The sequence below is a fragment of the Plecotus auritus genome, assembly GCF_963455305.1.
Source record: "Plecotus auritus genome assembly, chromosome: 3".
NCBI classification, from domain to species: domain Eukaryota; kingdom Metazoa; phylum Chordata; class Mammalia; order Chiroptera; family Vespertilionidae; genus Plecotus; species Plecotus auritus.
The window spans coordinates 227,536,412-227,551,359 of NC_137772.1; the positions used below are offsets into that span (position 1 = coordinate 227,536,412).

General features: G+C 62.1%; 1 protein-coding gene across 2 annotated transcripts; it reads right to left on the minus strand.

Annotated features, from left to right (window-relative positions):
* Positions 1-2,764: 2,764 nt before the first annotated feature.
* IL17REL (interleukin 17 receptor E like) lies at positions 2,765-13,821 on the minus strand. Of its 2 annotated transcripts, XM_080660101.1 has the most exons (16): positions 13,773-13,821; positions 11,517-11,544; positions 7,263-7,415; positions 6,993-7,102; positions 6,492-6,606; positions 6,240-6,284; positions 5,870-6,009; positions 5,191-5,262; positions 5,057-5,111; positions 4,642-4,805; positions 4,420-4,464; positions 3,998-4,055; positions 3,708-3,871; positions 3,416-3,490; positions 3,185-3,242; positions 2,765-2,897 (listed from the first exon to the last, which is right to left on the minus strand). In XM_080660101.1, coding segments are annotated over exons 3-16 (1,215 nt in total). In that variant the 5' UTR covers positions 7,375-7,415; positions 11,517-11,544; positions 13,773-13,821; the 3' UTR covers positions 2,765-2,895. The 2 variants fall into 2 exon arrangements, with proteins under 2 accessions (XP_080516227.1, XP_080516228.1); XM_080660102.1 differs by lacking the exon at positions 6,240-6,284.
* Between the last annotated feature and the right edge of the window lie 1,127 nt (positions 13,822-14,948).

Consider the following 14,948-nt stretch of genomic DNA (forward strand, 5'->3'; position numbering starts at 1 on the left):
CAGCGGGAGGAGGATTTGTCGTATTTCCTCGGACTCCAGGGAAGTAGAGACTCCGCGGGCACCCCGCCCGCTCACAGGTCCATTGAGGGTGCACTATGAGCATGCAGGGTGCTGTCACGTCCTCTTCAAAAAAAAAAAAAGCGTGGGTTCTTGTGGTAAAATATACACGGGGTGACCATGTCCATTTTAACCATTTTAGTGCATAGTTCAGTGACGTGGGGGCACGTTCAGCATGTTATGCAATTGCCGCCGCTGTTTCCACAACGTGATCGCCACAGACGGAACTGTGGCCATGAACAAGGATCCCCTCCTCCCGGGCCTCACGCCAAGCTCCAGGCCACGCCTGTCCCTCTCCATGCGCCAGTCCCGGGCGCTCACAGGTGGGCTCAAACGCCGTGCGGCCGTCTGCCTGGCTTAGTTCACGGAACAACGTGTTTGCAGGGTTCATCCGTCTTGTAGCATCTTAATTCCTGCCGATGGGTGGTTAACGATCCATTGTAGGCCTCACCACATTTTGTTTATCCACTCCTCTCTCTCTCTCTCTCTCTCTCTCTCTCTCTCTCTCTCTGGGGCTAATCCTCACCTGAGGATATTTTTCCATTGATTTTTATTTTTTAATTTTTATTTTTTTAAAGAATTTCTTCCTTTTTTTTCATATATTTTATTGATTTTTTAGAGAGGAAGGAAGAGGGATAGAGAGTTAGAAACATCGATGAGAGAGAAACATCGATCAGCTGCCTCTTGCATACTCCCTACTGGGGATGTGCCCGCAACCAAGTTATGTGCCCTTGACCGGAATTGAACCTGGGACCTTTCAGTCCGAAGGCCGACGCTCTATCCACTGAGCCACACTGGTTCTGGCTCCATTGATTTTTAGAGAATGGAAGGGAGGGGGGAGAGACAGAGAGAAACATTGATGTGAGAGAGACACATGGAGTGGTTGCCTCCCACACAAGCCCCGACCAGGACCGGGGATGGAGCCTGCAACTGAAATACGTGCCCTTGACCAGAATCGAACCCGGGACCCTTCAGCCCGCAGGCCAGTGCTCTATCCACTGAGCCACACCGGCGAGGGCTGTCCACTGATCCCTGAAGGACACCAGCATAAGGGCCCAACCTCATTCTTCTGCCTGCGAATATGCCGTTTCCCAGCGCCATTTGTTGAAGAGACCGCCCTTTCTTTCTTTCTTTTTTTTTTTTAAATATATTTTATTGATTTTTTACAGAGAGGAAGGGAGAGGGATAGAGAGTTAGAAACATCGATGAGAGAGAAACATCGATCAGCTGCCTCCTGCACACCCCCTACTGGGGACGTGCCCGCAACCAAGGTACATGCCCTTGACCGGAATCGAACCCGGGACCTTTCAGTCCGAAGGCCGACGCTCTATCCACTGAGCCACACCGGTTTCGGCGAGACCGCCCTTTCTTGATTGAAATGGTCTTTCCTTCGTGTTGAAGATCGCTGGGCCGTACAGAGGAGGGTTTATTTCTTGACCCTCCACCCCCTTCCGTTGGCCTCCATGTCTGTTCTCATGCCGGGACCACCCTCCGTTGATCACTGTGGCTTTGTAGTAAGTTTTGAACTCAGAAAGTGTGAGTCCAACTTCGTTCTTTCATTTAAAAAAAATATTTGTGTTGGTTTCAGAGAGGAAGGAAGAAGGAGAGAGAGACGGAAACACCAACGATGAGAGAGAACCCTGGATCCGCGGCCTCCCGCACACCCCACCCTGCGGATCGAGCCCACAACCCCCGCATGTGCCCTGGATGGGAATGGAACTGTGACCTCTGGGTTCATAGGTCGAAGCTCGACCAATGAGTCACGCCAGCCAGGCCCAATTTTTTTTTTTAAATATATATTTTATTGATTTTTTACAGAGAGGAAGGGAGAGGGATAGAGAGTTAGAAACATCGATGAGAGAGAAACATCGATCAGCCGCCTCCTGCACACCCTCTACTGGGGACGTGCCCGCAACCAAGGTACATGCCCTTGACCGGAATCGAACCTGGGACCCCTCAGTCCACAGGCTGATGCTCTATCCACTGAGCCAAACCGGTTTCGGCCCAATTTTGTTCTTTTCCAAGATTACGTTGTCTGTGCAGGTCCTTTGTCATTCCCCCTGAACTTCAGGATGGGATTTCCTGTTTCTTCAAAACGCACCGGGTTTCGGTGAGAGATGGCATGAAATCTGGATGCCGCTTAGGAGAGCATCGACGTGTTAATAACACGGCCTTACGCCTCGTTCTTCACGGGGATGGTCTGAAAGTCCTTCAGCCGTGTGCTGGGTCCCCGTGCACACGTCTCCCGCCTCCCGGGATGAACTTATCTCTAAGTCTGTCACCCTCTCTGGTGCTTTGGCCCATGACACTGTTTCCGTCACGGCCTGTGGGAAGCGCTCACCGTGGAGGATGGAGATGCCTGGACCGGCTGGGTTCGCAGCCGCCACGCCGCTGAGCGTGCCTGTGAGCTGAGGGCTTCCGTGGGATTCTTTAACGTTTTCTACACCGAAGGTCACGGCGTCCACAAACAGAGGCCCTTCAGGTCTTGTCCGGTTTTGGTAAAGGGTGGGCAGAGGCCTCCAGAGGACGTGCAGTGAGAACGGGCTGCAGTTCCCGGGGCAGGGAGGGGGGGCGCGCCTGGAGCCCCACATGCCACCTCCACCTCCCCACCCCCTCCAGCCCTGGCCGCTTTACAGGGACGCGGGGCATAGGGCCTCCAGAAGGGGCCAGGGGCCACTCTCCCTCCTCCACACTTGGCGGGGGGGGGGCGGGGAGAGGCTGAGAGAGTGTTGGCATCCCGGCCTGTGGTGTCCTGAGGCAGAGCCTGGGGTCTCACAGGAGGTGGTGGGGGGACAGGCCCAAGGTCCTGGGCGTCTGGGCCTGAGGCACATCCCCAGCTCCTGGACAGGAGGAAGCAGAGCCCGGTCAGAGTGGTGGGCACCCAGGAGGGGCCAGGCCTCGCCTTCTGTCTGGCCTGACTGGATGGGTGACCCCCTGGGTGGGTGACGCCCCGGCCCCCGTCTCCAGTGTGGTGCACCCCACACCCATCCCGACTGGGAGACAGGGGTGGCAGGGGCTGGGCTCCCACAGAGGGCAGGTGTAGCCATCGGCCTCCTGCGACCTCAAGTCCCCCCCCTTCCCCCCCCCCCCGCCCATACCCCCAGCTGAGCCCAGCACAGGCACTCACAGCACGGGACGCCACACAGCTGCTGGGGGGCTGAGAAGTGCATGTCAGCTCTCCAGCCCTGCAGACGGGGTGACGGGGGGACAGCTGGGTCAGTGTGGCCTGCGGCCTTGCTGTGCACCCCCCACCCCGTGCCCAGAGTGGGGGCCTGGAGAGGCTGCTGGGCTGAAGGGGCCCCTGGGGCAGCCGGGGGAAACTGAGGCCTGGAGTGGGGGCTGGGCAGGACCCCCCCACCTGGATGCAAGTGTTGGGCCCACAGGCCTCGTCCCTGGAAACGTCCACGAAGGCAGAGTCCACTGTGCCGTCAGCCTGGGAGGGGACAGAAGTGGGGACAGTCCAGGCACTCCTGTCCCTGTCCCTTATGCACACGTGTGTGTGCGTGTGTGTGTGTGGAGCATGGCGTCAGCCCCCTGCTCACTCTCCCCACAGGCGGCCCCTGGCCTGGTGGAGGTGAGGGGGTGGAAGAGGACTGGGGGTCAGGGGTCAGCCCTCCCAGGATGCTGCCCCCCACCCCCCGCCCGCTCACCGAGGCTGCAGGGTGGGTGGTGGCCTGCAGGGCTCGGTGGCAGGCCCGGGGCCACGTCTTCCTCCCGCGACACAGGCACAGCTGGAAGCGGGCGGGGCCCGGAGAGAAGAAGGTGACGCGGAGGTGGGTCCCGGAGGGTGCTGGGCACACGGTCATCTTCCAGGCTGTGGGGTGGAGGGCTGAGGCCCAGCCCGCCCGCCCGTGCCTCCCTCCCACCGTCCAGCCCCTGGCCGCCTGCCTCCCCGGGTCTGCTGCCCGCCCCCCCCCCCAGGGCAGAGGCCACAGCTCACCTGGGAAGCGCGGCTGCCGGAAAGGGCACCTCACGCGGACGCCTAGGCTGGTGGAGAACTGCAGAGAGGCCGGCGGGCTGGGGGTGCCGCTGGGGGAGGGCGGGCTGGGGGTGCCGCTGGGGGAGGGCGGGCTGGGGGTGCCACTGGGGCCAGGGCGGGCTGTGGGGGTGCCGCTGGGGCGAGGGAGGGCTGGGGGTGCCTCTGGGGCCAGGGCGGGCTGTGGGGGTGCCGCCTGGGGGTGTGCGACTAGGGGGCGTCTGCCCAACCCTGGGGCCTGACTCCCCACCCCAGCCCTTAGCTCCACCCACCGTCAGACCGGGAGCGGGCAGAGGGGCCGCGGGGAGAGTGGCCCTGTCGGTGCCTCAGGCCCCTGCCCCCAGCCGCCCTCCCCCAGCGCTGGTTTCTGCGTCCAGCCCGCTCACCTGGAGGCAGAGCTGGGGCTGGGTGTCCACCAGAGAGTACTGCACCTGCAGGGGCTGGGTCAGGGCCTGCCACCTGTGCCGCCCCGCCCCCCGGTGGGCACTCACCCCGCCCCCCCCATGGGCACTCACCCCGCCCCCACCCCCTCCCGTGGGCACTCACTCCACACCCACCCCCGCCCCGCGGGCACCCCCCCCCCCGCCACCCCCTCAATGGGCACTCACCCTGCCGTGTGCGGGCCGCTGTGAGTCCTGCAGCTCGTGGCAGTGGGGCCCTGGCCCCGGGCACCAGCACAGGCTCACGAGGCCGCTCAGGGGACAGGCGGGCTCCCAGCTCAGCGCCTGGCTCGCGGGGTGGTAGCGGATGGCCTCCCACAGCGCCTCCGTGTCTGCAGGGACCCGCCCCGCTGGTCAGCTGGGCCCGCCTCGGCTGCAGTGGTCCACGGGACCCACACCTGCGGGACAGGTGCCCCCGGGCCAGACCTGCAGGGGCGGCTCTCCGGTGGGTCCTGGCCCGGCCGTCTGCGTCCCCCGCCTCAGCCCTGGCACCTGGACCGGGCCCGCCCCTCCCTGCTGGACACCCCTGGCCGGCGCATCTCCCACCCTCCTCTCCGCCCTCACCCCGACCACAGGCACTTGCCATCTTCAAAGGGGCAGGTCTGGGTCCGCACGGCATCTGGGGTCGCAGACCAGCTCTGTGGGAGAGGCGGGGTCAGCGCAGGGCCTGCCCGTCCCTGTGTCCCCTCCTGGCGGCGAGGCCACCCCCTCACTGACCTCCAGGCACAGGCAGGGCAGCTCTTGGCTGTAGGGCAGGGAGACCATCCTAGAGACGCTGTTCGCTGCCACCTGCGGGGGACCCAACCCTGCGCTAAGGCGCCAGCGGCCGGTGGGCGGGGTCTATAGTGGGCGGGGCCTACCGTGGGCGGGGCTGAGAGCAGGCGGAGGGGCGGGGTCTGGGAGGGCGGGGCCTACCGTGGGCGGGGTCTTCTGTGGGTGGAGCCTACTATGGGCGGGGTCTACCGTGGGCGGGGCAGGGGCTGAGAGCAGGCGGAGGGGTGGGGTCTACAGTGGGCGGGGCCTGCCGTGGGAGGAGCCTACCGTGGGCGGGGCAGGGGCTGAGAGCAGGCGGAGGGGCGGGGTCTGGGAGGGCGGGGTCTCCCATGGGCGGGGCCTACCTAGGCGGGGCCTACCGTGGACAGGGCAGGGGGCTGAGAGCAGGCGGAGGGGCGGGGTCTGGGTGGGCGGGGCCTACCGTGGGTGGGGCCTACCATGGGCGGGGTCTGCTGTGGGTAGAGCCTACTATGGGCGGGGTCTACCGTGGGCGGGGCAGGGGCCTGTGAGCAGGTGGAGGGGCGGTGCTTGGACTTGGGGCAGGCTTAGGGGCGGGGCTTGGGCCTGAGTGGGCGTGGTCCGGGCCTGGAGGTTGTGTGCAAGGCTTGGGCCTGGGGCTCACCTGCACCACCTCGCCCACGTCCTCGCAGGTGAACCACTTGAGACAGAGCCGCACGTAGTAGTCGGTGCCCCCAGGGGCCTCGGGCAGCTGCACCAGAACGACCTTGCGGCTGCGATCCACCCAGTAGGACAGCTTCCCGGCTGTGGGGGGGTGGCAAGGGGGGGCACACTGGGACCAGAGGCAGCAGACACTGGGTTCCTTCTGTCCTGAGAGTTCGGGGTGGTGACCTCTACCAGACCCGGGCACCTGGGAGTCCGTCCCCCAGGACCCATCTTGATTTCGGAAGTGGGGTGGAAGAGGAGAGGGTGGTGGTGCCTGCAACCTGAGGGTCTCCTCAGGTAGGCTGGGGTCCCCCTGAGGCGGGGCTCACCAAGGCATTCCGGCAGGTTCCTCCCCACGTCCTCGTCTCCACAGTCTGCAAGTGACAGGCAAAGTGGGCTCAGCCTGCTCGGCCCAGGGCCATCCCCCCCAGCGGGGCCTCTCCAGAGAGGCAGTGCCCCAAATTAGCCAGATGACCGGCCGGATGGGCCCTGCCCCCGCCCTGGGTGAGTCTCCCCTCCATCGGTCTCCAGAGGCCAGATGGCAGCTGCGTCCGGGCCGGCCCGGCCCCCTGGGCTCCCACCTTCCACATGGTACTGCTGTTCCAGCTGCACCCCACAGAAGTGGGGGACAGTCCTCAGGGTGACGTGGATGCTCTGGGCTGCGCTGACCTCGAAGCAGTCGAAGTGCACCTGGAACTGGGCAGATAGAGGTGTGACCTGGCCTCTGCCACCCTCCCTGGCCTCTGCCACCCTCCCTGGCCTCTGCCACCCTCCCTGGCCTCTGCCCACCCCCCCTGGCCTCTGCCACCCTCCCTGGCCTCTGCCACCCTCCCTGGCCTCTGCCCACCCTCCCTGGCCTCTGCCCACCCTCCCTGGCCTCTGCCCACCCTCCCTGGCCAGGCCAGCTCCACTGGACACAGCCGGAACCAGGGTCTGGAAGCAGAGCGGGAGGGGCGCCCGTCCCTGGGTGTCGGTGGCAGGGACAGGCCGTGGACAGGTGGCCTGGCGGGCGGGCAGACAGGAGCAGGCAGAGGACAGCCACTATTGCTTGGCAAAGGCTTGGGGTCAGACCCTGCCCTCACCTCCTGCCCCACGTGCAGCCGGCGCGAGGCCCTGGGGACACGCACGCCGTGACAGTGTGTCTCCTGCGTGTCCATGCTCAGGGCGCAGGCCTCCAGGCCCCGCAGGCTCTCTGTGGAGGGAGGAGCCAGGCAGCTAGTCAGCCCGCGGTGAGACCCTTCCTCCCCTCCTCTCCGGGGAGTGCCGTTATCCGGCCTCCCTGCCAGCCCCGCCGTGCTGTGGGGGTTAAGGAGCCCTGAGCCCCCTCCCACTCCTGGGTGACCCCCTCTCACCGTGCAGCCGGAGGGAGGCGTGCACGCGCAGCAGCAGGGAGCAGCCGTCGTCGCGGGGGGCACACCTCATGGCGGTGGAGAGTGTCAGGGCCCCCAGGACTGACTGGGGCATGGACGCGGGGGGCTGCCGGCAGAAGCTGCTCAGGATGTTCCCTGGGGAGGGCGCAGGGGGTGAGTGCCACAGGCTCCCTGGCGCCCAGGGGAGCTTCGTGGGTCAGGCTGTGGGGGAGAGCTCTGGGGTGCATGGCCGGGAGGGTCCCCTGGGGAGTGCGGACCGGCCCCCGGGCCCGGCTCAGCCTGTCTGCCGGGCATCAGGCGTGGGCCAGGCCAGCGGAGCAGGCTGCCCCTTGAGCTGAGGACACGGGCAGGCAGTCTAACCCAGTGGTCGGCAAACTCATCAGCCAACAGAGCCAACTATCAACAGTACAATGAAATTCCTTTGGAGAGCCACATTTTTTAAACTTAAACTTCTTCTAACGCCACTTCTTCAAAATAGACTCGCCCAGGCCGTGGTATTTTGTGGAAGAGCCACACTCAAGGGGCCAAAGAGCCGCATGTGGCTCGCGAGCCGCAGTTTGCCGACCACGGGTCTAAGAGACAGCGTGGCCTGAGTCCCGGGAGGCGGGAGGGCGACGCTGGAGAACATTCCTTCCGCTGAGCACGCGGGCACCACCTGAGGCCGGGGAAGAAGGGCCCAAGGACCAGAGGGGATTGCACCTCACACTCCACGGGGCACCACACGGGCAGGGAGAGGCCCTGTTCCAGCCGCACCGGAGGGGCCCGGGACAGCCACCAACAGTGCCGGCCTCGCTGGAGGGCACCGTCAGCCTGCGATGAGCCCTGCCCGGGGCCAGCCCCACAGATCTGTTTGGTGTTTATAAATCCTCACCGGAGGATACGTTTCCATCTTCAGGGAGAGTGGACGAGAGAGGGAAAGGCAGAGAGAAACATCGATGTGAGAGAAACACATCCATTGGCTGCATGAGCTCTGACCAGGGCCCAGGCCGGGGAGGAGCCTGCAACCAAGGTACGTGCCCTTGACGGGAATCGAACCCGGGTCTGCAGGCCAACGCTCTACCCACTGAGAACGCCGGCCAGGCCTAACAGATGTCTTTTATTGTGTTTTATTTTTTTAGGGGGAAAAAACCTGGTTTATTTTCTTTGTTTTCAAGAAAAACTATTTTAAATTTAATAATGTTACATGCAATAAACATTCATATTTCAAGAAAAAGGATTTTAAATATAACAGATGTATTTTATTTTATTTTATTCTATTTTTAAAATATATTTTATTGATTTCTTACAGAGAGGAAGGGAGAGGGATAGAGAGTTAGAAACATCGATCAGCTGCCTCCTGCACACCTCCTACTGGGGATGTGCCCGCAACCAAGGTACATGCCCTTGACTGGAATCGAACCTGGGACCCTTCAGTCCGCAGGCCGACGCTCTATCCACTGAGCCACACCGGTCAGGGCTAAAGAAAACATTTTAAATCTTCTTGGACAGTGGCTGTCAGAGGTTTCTCCCTAAGAGAGCATCTGTTTTGGGACATGTTTGCCTATTTGTAAACTTTACCCTTTTTTTCACATGTCATTTTATTTTATTTTATTTTATTTTATTCATTTATTTATTTTAACTTAAGAATTGTTTATTTCTGGGTTTTCCCAGTTATTATTTTAAAAAAGATTTTTATTGATATCAGAGAGGAAGAGGGAGAGAGAGAGAGAGAGAGAGAGAGAGAGAGAGAGAGAGAGAGAGAGAGAGAGAAACATCAGTGATGAGAGGTAATGCATGCCCCGCACTGGGGCTCGAACCCACAACCCAGGCATGTGCCCTGATGCTCTGTCCACTGAGCCACACCAGCTGGGGCCTGGACCTCTGTTTGTCTCGCCTCTGTTGTCCTTATTCTGCTCAGCCTCGAGGTCGCTCCAGGCTCCGCTGTCCCTGGGGCAGCTGGGTCCGTGGACGCTGGAGGCTCTGCCCTCTGTCCGGGTGTGGGGGGGGCGGTCCAGGAGCAGAGCTCACCGAGGTGCTGGCACCCACTGGCCGGCCACTTGTTTATTTTTCCAATGTTTCCCTCGTCCGAAGCGACACATCGGAAAAGGCATAGCCACAGAAATGGCCGAGATTTCACTCCTGTTTCCTTCTAGGATTTATTTATGGGTTTGAGTCTTCCATTTAAGTCTTTCATCCAGTTTGAGTTTGTTCTTAGGTGTCAGAAGGTGGGTGGTCTAGGTTAATTTTTTTGCACTTACTTGTCCCATTTTCCCAACAGCATTGATGGGATAGACTGTTTTTACCCCCACTGGGTGTTCTTGCCTCCTTGGTCCAGTGTGAACGGACCCTAAGGTGCGGGTCTATTTCTGGGCTCTCTATTCCAGGGACCCATGTGTCTGTTTTTAAGTCGCTGCCATGCTGTTTGGATCACGATGGCTTTGCGGTTTAGTCTCACATGAGGTAGGGGGATTCCGCCAACGTTGTTCTTCTTTTTTCTCCAGATGGCCGTGGCTCTTCAGAATCTTTTGTGGTTCCGTACCAGTTTTTGTGATATTTGTCCTAGTCCCGTGAAACTCGCCGTTGGCATCTTGACAGGAATTGCGTTGAATCCGTAGGTTGCTTTGGGTAGTATGGACAGTTCAGCGATGTTGGTTCTTTCTATCCACGGACATGGTATATACGTCCCCCCGTTTGTACCTTCTTCAAATTCTTTCATTCATTTTAATGTCTTACAGTTTTCCGAGTACAGGTCTTGGGCACCCTTGGTTAAATTCATTCCTATGTGTCCTTTTTTTGGGGGGGTGAAATTGTAAATGGGGTTGTTTTCTTAGCTTCGCTTTCTGATAGTTTATTGTGGGTGTATAAAAATGCAACCGATATCTGGGTATTTATTTTGCACAGTATCCTGCTACGCTACGGAATTCATGGACCTGCTGTAGTAGTTTTTCTGGTAAAGTCACTCTTATTCAACCCAGTACTGGAAGTCCTAGCCACAGCAATCAGGGGAGAAGAAGAAATAAAAGGCATCCAAATCGGAAAGGAGGAAGTAAAACGGTCCCTAGTTGCAGATGGCACGTACTAGCAGAGAACCCTAAAGACTGCGCTACGCCCTGGCCGGTGCGGCTCAGTGGACAGAGCGTCGGCCTGCGGACTGAAGCGTCCCGGGTTCGATTCTGGTCAAGGGCACATGCCTGGGTTGCGGGCTCGATCCCCAGTGGGTGGCGTGCAGGAGGCGGCCAATCAATGATTCTCTCTCTCAATATTTCAGATATTGATTTATCTGAAATCAATAAAAAAATATATAATATATATATATATATATATAAAGACTGCACTAGACATTTCTTTAGTTTCTTTGTTTCCTATTAAATTCAAGTTAAATAAAATAATTTTATTTTTTATTTTTATTTTTTAAATATATTTCTCTATTGATTTCAGAGAGGAAGGGAGGAGAGAGAGATAGAAACATCAATGATGAGAGAGAATCATTGATTAGTTGCCTTCTGCACGTCCCCCACTGGGAATGGAGCTTGCAACCCAGGCATGTGCCCTTGGCCGGAATCGAACCTGGGACCCTTCAGTCCGCAGGCCGACGCTTTATCCACTGCGCCAAGCCGGCCAGGGCAATAAAATACTTATTTTAAATGACATAAGGTAATTTTATTTCTATAAAACATTTTTATCTGCGTATCCTATTATATGTGCCTACAAAAAATGTCTAAACAATGTTTTCCTAATGTAAATGATGATTATTTCTATGCAGGGGCTTTGTAGTAAAATCTATTTTTAAACCATTTTTAATCCTCACCTGAGGATATGTTTTTACTGGTTTTTAGGGAGAAGAACGGAGAGAGAGAAACATCCATCAAACTGGTTGCCTCCTGCATGCGCCCCGACCGGGAATCGAACCTGCAACCTTTTGGGGCACGGGACGAGGCTTCCGCCAACGGAGCCACCCACCGGCCAGGGCTGGGTGCCATTTGCTTTAACTTTTTCCTAATACAGTCCACACCATGGTGCTCCTTTCAGCAGCATAAGCAGTGTTCACAGACAGTGTGGCTCTGGCGGACATGGGGTTTCTCCTCCCCGCTGGCAGGGGCGTACCGTGGCGTGGATGTGTGACCTCACGCTCAGCGAGCCCACGTGCCCCAGGCCAGGGAGGGGGGGATCCCGCTGTGGGCAGCCCTGACCCCAGGGGGACAAGGTGACCCTGGTGGCTGGGAGGGCAGCACGTCCCCCTCACCCAGAGGTACTCACGGGTCACGTGACTCCTGCAGGAGAAGCCCTGGAGACAAAACAGAGAGAGGGTGAGAGGTCAGCTCGACCCCCTCTGGTCCCACCTCCTGAACCCGCCTGGGGGAGGCCAGGGGAGGCCTGGGCCCCGCAGTCCCGGGGGGTGGGGGTGCCCAGTCCCTAGTTCCTCCTCCAAGCTGTCTGGGACACGGCCCCGTGCAAGCCCAGCCCGAGGGCCCGCGTGCAGTGAGTGGTCACTCGGTCAACGGTGTGACCGGGGCCCCCTGGACCTTCAGGCCCCGCTGCCCAGGCTTCGTGCCCACGCAGCCGGGTGGGGGCTGCCCTGGGCACCGGAGGGCGAGACCCGTGACCCACAGGGACACCAGGGGCAGCCAGAGCGACAGCAGTGGGGGCCTCCGTCCCTCCCCCAGAAAGAACTGGCCTGGTGACCCCAGGAAGCTGGGGGGGGGGGCGGGCTCCAGATGAAGACCTGGGCCCCCTGCTGGTGGCCCCCGTGGGAGCACGAAAGAGTGGAAGCGGGAGCCTGGGTCCTGGCCGGCGTGTGACTGCGCAGGGGGGCAGGGCAGGAGACCAGACGGGAGGCAGGTGGACGTGGCCTAACAGGAGGCCCTTCCGTGCCCTCAGAGACACGGGACGTGGGACCAGCCGGGGCGAAGGCCGAGGCCAGAGAGCGCCTGTGGCCTGTGCCCCTCGGGAACCCTGTGTCCCTGGCGTCTGGCCGTGGGGAAGGTGGCTGGAGAGGGAGGGTGGGAAGTCGCTGGGGTTTCCCACTGGGCTTCCCGGGGGTTCCCGGCCCAAGGCCGAGTGGTGGTGGGGGTGGTGTCTGTGAGGAGGGACCTGAGGTACACATCTTTGAGGTGTCTGGTCCCCTGGGCTCCCCCACCAGCCCGAGTCCGTCAGCCAGAGGAAGGGGCTCAATGTCCTGGGTCACCTGTAGGACAGCACCAGCAAGTGGGGGGGCGGACCTGAGGCCCATGCACCCCGAGGCCCTCCCCCGCTTCTCCCCATGGGTAACACGTGCCCTGCCGTCTGTCCTGGTCCTCCCAGCCCTGACTTCAGGTCAGCAAGGAGCGTGGCCCAGGCCTGGAACGGCCCTTCAGGAACTTGAGAGGCACAGAGGCGTCCGCTGTGCCCTCTCCCCCTCCCTCCCTCCCTCCTGCACCTCCGCCTGCCCCCAAGACCCTCCTGCCCCCGGGACCCTCCTGCCCCCAAGACCCTCCTGCCCCCAAGACCCTCCTGCCCCCAAGACCCTCCTGCTCCCAGGACCTCCTGCCCCCAAGACCCTCCTGCCCCCAAGACCCTCCTGCCCCCGGGACCCTCCACCTGCATGGGGCACCCAGGACCCTCCTGCTCTGCATCTTCTCCCCACCTGAACCCCCCTGTTTCCTCACAGCCCGAGGCACTGCCCCAGCCCCAGGGTCCCTGCCCCTCCGAGGCCCAGCCTGGCCCTTGCCCACGCTCCAGCCCCCTCGTCCCTCCCCGAGGTCCCGGCTTCTGCTGGACACTCCCCCAGGCTTCTCGGAGCCGCCTCTCCCCTGACCGAGGCCTGCGCGTCCCCAGTGAGTGTCCCGGGGCCCATTCCTCGCCCAGCCGCCCACCCCGGCCCCTCTCCTCCCCCCCTCAGCAGTCGCCACCCCTCACTCTCCTTTCGAGGTGGGTTTTACAGCTAAAACGCCAGTTTCCGAGGCGTGGCATGTGGCCCCCTGCGCCCCACACCCAGATGGGGCACAGCAGGTGCGGGGTCAGGCCCCAGCCCCGTGACCCTCCCAGGCGTGGGGGCACCTCCTGGGATGCGGGCACCCTCCTCGGGCAGATGTGCTGGGACCCTCCCCCGCGTGAGGCTGAGTCACCTGCTCTGCCCCGAAAGAAAAGTCCCGGGACACCACCGCCGAGCCGCTTCCCGCCGAGGCCCCTCCCGCCCAGAATGAGCGAGTTCCCCGAAGCACTTCCTCCTCGGCATCCGCACCGCTGCTGGCCCCGCAGGCAGGCCGCGAAGAGCATGGGGGGCTGGGATCCAGGCCGCCCCAGCCATCCCCTCGGAGAGGCCAGGCCGGTCACAGCTGGCAGCTCCCCGTCCCTCGGGTGCTCAGCCCGCGTCTCCCAGCGCAGTGCCCCGGCCCCCGCAGCCTCCGATCGCCACCTGCACCCCACCTGTCGCTCCCGCATGCCCAGGGTTCCTGGCCAGTGCCCGCCCGCGGAGCCAGGGCCCCTCAAGACGCGAGCTTAGGAGCTGGGGTGGCGGGGGGGGGGGGGGCTCACCTGAGGGCAGGAGAGGCTGCAGTCTGTGACCCGGGGCACCGCCAGGCCCGGGGAGGTGCTCCAGGTCAGCGCCAGGAGCGCGAGGGCTCTCCCCGCCAGCATGGCCGCGTGGCAGCCACCGCGTGTGCGTGTGCGTGTGTGTGTGCGTGTGCGCGTGGGGATGGCGAGCCCGCAGGGTGCCCGTGGCTGCTCTCCTGCCTCCCCGCTGACACTCCTGCTACCGCTCGCTCCCCGGCTCCTGGTGGAATAGAGCCCAAGGGGGCCGGCCCCAGCCCCAGCCCCAGCCCCAGCCCCAGCCCCAGCCCCGCCTGTCCTGCTGCGAGGACGCTGGCCAGATGCCCCGGGGTCTCGAGGCTGCCAGACGCCTGAAGCTTGAGTCACTGGCTCCCAGGTAACCGGGTTCCCCATGCGTGAACCACGGGGCTGTGAGATCGGGGACACCCCCACACCCGGTGGCTCCTGGGTGTACCCCGGTCTCTCAGGCACCCCTGAGGGCAGGGGGTGGGTGGTGGCCAAGGAGGGGCTCTGCTGTGTTCACTGTGGGAGCCATCTGGTACCTTCACCAGGCCCCGACCCCCCACTGCGGGACAGCGCTCCCTGAGCGGGACGGACCCCACTCCGGTCCTGGGGGCCCCACCGCCTCTCTGGGCTGGAAAGGCTGCGCCCTTGGCTGAGCTCTCAGGGACTCGCCCCGTAACGCGGGGGGCCTGGCTCCTGGCTCGGGGGTCACTCTGAGGCTGTGTGGGCTCGGGGGGCTGGAACACCCCAGCCTGAGCCCAGAGAGGCCCAGGACTCCCCACCCCTGGTCACATGGCCTCGCGGGCCCCTGACAGCAGAGGGCCCAGAAGGCCAGCTGCAGGGGCAGGTGAGGGGTTGCCCTCGCTCAGCGCCAGGGGTGGGAGACGCGGTGCAGAGCCTGGGCCAGCGGAGCAAGCCGGAAGGAGCGGCTGCCTTGTCCGTGACCCCCAGCGGGGGCTCCAGGGGAGGGGCTCATTCTAACCTGTCCGTGGGCGTGGGGGGCCCTGCGGGCTGGGGCTCGGGCAGCTGAGGGGCGTGGGTTGTGGGGCGCAGGCACCTGGATGGGGTGGGGGCTCCATAAGAAATAGCATAGCGCTGGCCAGTGTGGCCGAGTGGGTAGAGCAAGGGCCCATGGGCTAAAGGGTCCCGGGTTCGATT

What these genes read in the sequence shown, in the direction of transcription:
- IL17REL (XM_080660101.1), bottom strand. Translation starts at nt 7,374, where the DNA reads ATGCCCCAGTCAGTCCTGGGGGCCCTGACACTCTCCACCGCCATGAGG. An exon ending in ACGTGGGCGAGGTGGTGCAG is followed by an intron (nt 5,263 to 5,869) that starts GTGAGCCCCAGG and finishes GGTCCCCCGCAG; the next exon opens with GTGGCAGCGAACAGCGTCTC. An exon ending in AGCGGCCCGCACACGGCAGG is followed by an intron (nt 4,465 to 4,641) that starts GTGAGTGCCCAT and finishes CAGCCCCTGCAG; the next exon opens with GTGCAGTACTCTCTGGTGGA.